The 5228-nt window shown below is 37.6% G+C and overlaps 1 protein-coding gene across 1 annotated transcript; it reads left to right on the forward strand.

Annotated features, from left to right (window-relative positions):
* Window positions 1–784: 784 nt before the first annotated feature.
* LOC117957811 lies at window positions 785–3957 on the forward strand. Its single transcript, XM_034893854.1, has 4 exons — window positions 785–914; window positions 1889–2242; window positions 2341–2447; window positions 3422–3957. Exons 1-4 carry the CDS (start codon window positions 866–868, stop codon window positions 3632–3634), a joined length of 723 nt encoding a protein of 240 aa, XP_034749745.1. The 5' UTR covers window positions 785–865; the 3' UTR covers window positions 3635–3957.
* Window positions 3958–5228: the final 1271 nt, after the last annotated feature.

The following is a 5228-nucleotide window of genomic DNA, read 5'->3' on the forward strand; positions in this document are numbered from 1 at the left end:
AAAAATAATAGTATGTATGTCAAAAAAACAAAACTTATGAGAAGTAAGAACTGTGGCCGTGAGAGCAAGTTAAAGAGAAAGTTTTTAGACTAGGTTCTCTCTCCTCTGCGCTGACATCACTCACACCGAGGAGCCCTTAAAAAGGCAGAAAAAAACATAAAGAAGCACTAAACTTGAACAGTGATAACATGAAACCTCTAAAAGATATCAAAAGGCCGAATCATTTTCTAATGTGAATTGTCGTAGTCTGTAGGTCCGTGAAGGCTGTGGGAGCAGTCACATTTAGAAGTGGAAGAAGCCAGTAGAGGATTTATAGATGGCTCTATTGACTTTTCAACATAAAAAGAAATAAGCTTAATATCTTTAAACTATAAATTCTGGTAAAACAGAGTAATAGGAAAAAGTTCTTTTCTCAATTGATATCAAAACGTGTTTTCTAGAGGTAGACAAAAGAGTTATAACTCAAATATCTTTGCACAATTCATTTCACTTCATCAGATTGTGTAAAAATTAGCACTCAATACAAAATTATATGAAAGTTCGATGGTGGTGGAATATTTTTTATATTATTTACAAGTAGTTGTAAAACTCATTTTTTTCATTTGTATACATAAGGGTTGTGCGCCCAGTGACAAAGTGTTTAAAGTCTGACTCTGACTGAGAAATATTTCAAAAGTAAAAGCGTGTTCAAGACCAATGTTAATATCATAACGTAGTTGCAGCAGTTCTTGTCTTGAAGTCCTCTTCCTGCTTTGAGGTATAGAACAATAGTGAGGCTGTCCACAAAGTCTCACATAAAGGAAATAGGAGGAGTACAACATGACTAGTTTTGTTATTTCTTAGTGTGTTTACAACTGAAAAGGCCATGAAGGCGAGCTTGGCATGTGTTCTACTGTTCATTCAGGTTTTTGAAGGTAAGAGGAATTCACATTTCAATTACTACTTTAAAAAAACTGTAACTTTGTTACTTCTTAATCCTGACATTGACTTGTTACGTATATACATTCATATTTGTTTGAATTTATCAGGAGGTATATCAGACTGCAGTTGTGTGGCTGTGGTCACAGCTACTCGGTAAGCCGGTCCAGCTAAATGCAAACAATGATCACAGTGATAATGCTACCATGCTGATGTTTGGCAGGTATAATGTTAACTATGTTAATCACCATAGTTTAGCATGTTAACATTAGCTAATTAATGGAATTTAAATGTTGAGGTTGTATTTAAACTATTCACTAAATAATCATTAGTTTTGCAATTAGTATTGGACAAATAGAAATGTTGTTTTGGTGATGCAGTCATTAATATTGTTGTCACACAGCTTGAAGGTTCAGGGTTCCCCCCCCCCCCCCCCCCCCCCCCCCCCCCCAGGCTGACTGAAGGCGGTTTACATGTTCTCATCATGTGCTAGAGGGAAAAGGGAAAAGTCAGGGGATCAAATTATTACAATACACTCATGAATATGCAAACAAAATGTCATGGCAATCCATCCAATAGTCTGAAACAAAGCTGCAGACTGATCGACATGTCACTCAAAACCACAATTGTGAACCTCAAGGTCTCTTTATTAAAGTTACAAAAAAATTAAATTTTCATTTTTCCTTTGTTGGCTTAAGTATACGATTTACGTTACTTTCTAGCTTCCCCTAGGCATAAAACCTAAGGGTCGTAACAGTTAAGGTTCACCGAGGTCTGTAGGATTCATCCTTTGGGACCATGAACAACATGTTCTTCTAATCTATACAGTAGTTGTTGAGATATTTCAGTCTGAAGCATGGTGGTGGATTAACCAGCACTGCCATCCATCACTATGCTGCTAACATGACTAAAGGCATTAACTGTGTATTTCTAATAAACTTGAAACAAGTTATTTTTTTCTCTCTTCCAGCCTACACAGAGTTGATCTTTAGGCAGCTGACAGAGACCCAGTCACTGGAGCTTTCCTGTTCCCCTCAGCTGGAGCATAGCAGCCTGACAGCCCTCTACCTGTACCACCGCAGTGCTCAGAGCCAGACCACCCTGCTGTCAATGGCCGAGGGCGGCAAGCCGAGGGTCGACCCGGAACACAGAGGGCGGCTGCGGATCTGTGGAGGTCTGGACTCCCTGCAGGTCAACGTGACCATGTCCCATTTACAGTGCAGTGACACGGGACTCTACATGTGGGAGCTGAGTTACAGAGGGAACCGCTCTAATCACATCCTCCTCAGTGCTCAAAAGGTGTTCTTGTTGGTTGAAGGGACAAGTATGTGGTTCAAACCCCTCACAATACACTTTGCTACAGTTAAATCCAGGTAACTCTGTGCAGATTTTGATGTGTATTGGTGTGTGTTTGTGGTGCAGGGAGGTCATGCCGGTGCTCTCCCAGTTACCCTCCTCTGCTCTTGACCATCTTTACAATAACAGGACTTCTTCTACTCACACTCAGCTGGCTGGTCATAGAGAAATGTGTGAGTATCATATCAACTAATATTTTACGGAGCAGGCTGCAGATTAGGATTGTTATGTTGTAAAGCAACAGTGCTCCTGTTTGATAGTATTTCTGACTGACAGACTAGCCTTTCAGGCAGCAACTGTTGTAACTTTCAGATCTTCAAATCAATATGAAATATCCGAAAGGCAAAATAGTAATTAGATGTGGACCCCCAACATTACTAACCTGACAGACATAAAGTGTGATATTTAACAACTGTAAGAAACTACAGCCTCAAAAATTATCGTCAGTCCAAACATCTTGTAGTAAAAATGTTGTAATCTGTGTTTATTGCAGAGATTTGGGGTTGTTCAAATTAGCCCACAAATAAGTTTTCCTTAATCCTTTGTCCTTAATTTTAGAGAAACCTTAAATTTAAAAGTGTATATTTAATTATAATTCTAAACCAAAAGTAAGGTTGACCTGGAACATAGCAGAGAAGATATTTTTTTTGTTCAGTTTAAAATAATTGCGTATTTTTTCTCATCTCAAAGGAGAAAGTTGCTCATGTGCAGGGATAAAATCTCAGTGGCATTATTCTATTTAACATGCACACAGATTATTATCTATTATTACTATTTATTAATCATTTGCAGTAAGTTATTGCTAAAGCAAATATGCCAAAAACTATCTGGTTCCAGTTTACAGTGATTGTACTTTTAGAATAACTAAATGATGATGAACTGAAGATCTTTTGTTTTTTTCTTTAACTGAACTAGTTCCCTTGGACTCTGGGAAACCGTAATGAACCTTTTTTCACAACTTCCTGACATTTTTTAGACTAAAAGATTAATCGATTGAAAAGCAGATTTACGTATTAACATCCAAATTGAAAATAAATAAATACTGGAAATTGGACTTATTGCAAAGAGTAAATATTAAGTTGAAACACTAACTGATACTCCATACATAAATTGATTTCTAAATAACTGAAAAAATAATGTGTTGTAGGTGAAGGCGAGGCATCATCATAGACCACAACCTCCGGTTCCTATATATGAGGAAATGACCAGGAAGCAGCAGAGTGCAGGAATCCACCGAAATAACCCAGAGGCCCCATCACACCTGGAGGAAGTCAACTTCCCAGTCTACGCCAACCCCAACATCCGACACCCACAGGACAACTATTACGCCTGCCCCAGACAGCTCGCCCTCAGAGCCTGATGCGAGTTCCGGCATCGCACTAAAGGCGCAGAGAACATTTACAGGAAGACCCCAGCTCTACTGCAGCAATAGAATATGAGAGCAAGAGCGGACTTCTCATCCAGGAAGTAAAAAAGACTGGTGAGAAAAAAAGCAACAGAGACAAACACCAAATGGCAAATTTTTAACAGCCAAGAAAAAAAAAGAAGCTATTTTATTAATATTGAAAGAAGCTCCATAGTTCATGAAAACATTTGTTTCGGTGCATGTCATGTAACAATCACATTCTATGAGGAGAAAGATATACAGAGAAAAAAAATAAAACATTACAAGCCACTGACTTTTCATTAAATCTCAGTACAGACGTTTTTACTTAATATTTCAAAAACAAAAAGGCAAAAAAAAAAAAAAAAAAAAAGACAAAAGAAAAAGCAGCCCTAATCACATACCACCCACCCCACCCTAAAAAAAACATAACTGAGAAAACAAAACCCTTGAGGGTGACAGGCTAGAATCCCACAGTGCTAAAGAGTGAGACGCTCATTGGTTTTAGGAATACACAGCATGGCGATGTAGCGCTAGGTCAATCTGAATAAGGGCAAGGAAGCTGGAGGTGGATGGCTTGACATGAATCACCTCTCCACCCCCCCCCCCCCCCCCCCCCCCCCCCCTCCACTCCCTTAAAACCAAAAGAAATAAAACACATCGGATCCCAAAAACCCCTGCATTAGATCAGCCACTTAGAAGTAGGCCGTAAAATCCTCATCCCCCCCTCCCCCCAAACACTTGTGCATAGTTTCAGGATCCTTTACAACCAGCTCATGTTTTACAAACATCCTCCAAAATGGGAAAAATGTTCCACTAAAGTCTGATTTATCTTTTAATCATACCCGCTGTGGGACAATGAGAGAGAGAAAGAGAGACAGAGGAAAGAAAGAGTAATGCACAATGTTCCTGATTCAGTCAGGACGGGACCTCATTAAGAAAACACAATAAAGATTCAAACATACAGCATTTTGCATGTTATTCACTGTCTTTCTTTTTTTGACAATCAAAATCATTGACCTTTTTTTTATTAAATGTAAAGCAATTTTAATATATAGATTTATATATAAAGCACTCATTTTTCATTTAAAGTCCATTATTTGGTTATTATGTAACTGCTACGGATTTAGAAACAAGGTATTTTCTCTTCTTCTGAAATCCATAACTTTCAGTGCTTAGAATTGTTTCTTTTAAATCATCCTTTTTTTTTTCTTTTTAACTCATAATCATAAAAATGTACATTAAAATGGCGTGGAGTTGGTACTCTGGAACCCTGGCCTTCCTGAGACAAGATCCACTTTTTCGTGTGTGCAAGATAGTGAGCAATTATGTCTTTTTTTTCTTTTCTTTTTTTTATATAAAGAAAAAATATATAATCAACACAAAACATACAGTCTTCAGATAGTCATGAAATCAACATTAACACAGAACAAAGAAGGTTAAACAGAACAAGACAACACTGTTCAATCCCAGAGTTCTGAAAGTAGCACAATAAATCTTCATTCTTTAAAGTGTTGTGTGTTTTATTTTTTGTAATGGAAGCATTTTATCTTTTTTTTTTTTCTTTTCT

The sequence above is a fragment of the Etheostoma cragini genome, chromosome 15 (genome assembly GCF_013103735.1).
Source record: "Etheostoma cragini isolate CJK2018 chromosome 15, CSU_Ecrag_1.0, whole genome shotgun sequence".
Taxonomy (NCBI): domain Eukaryota; kingdom Metazoa; phylum Chordata; class Actinopteri; order Perciformes; family Percidae; genus Etheostoma; species Etheostoma cragini.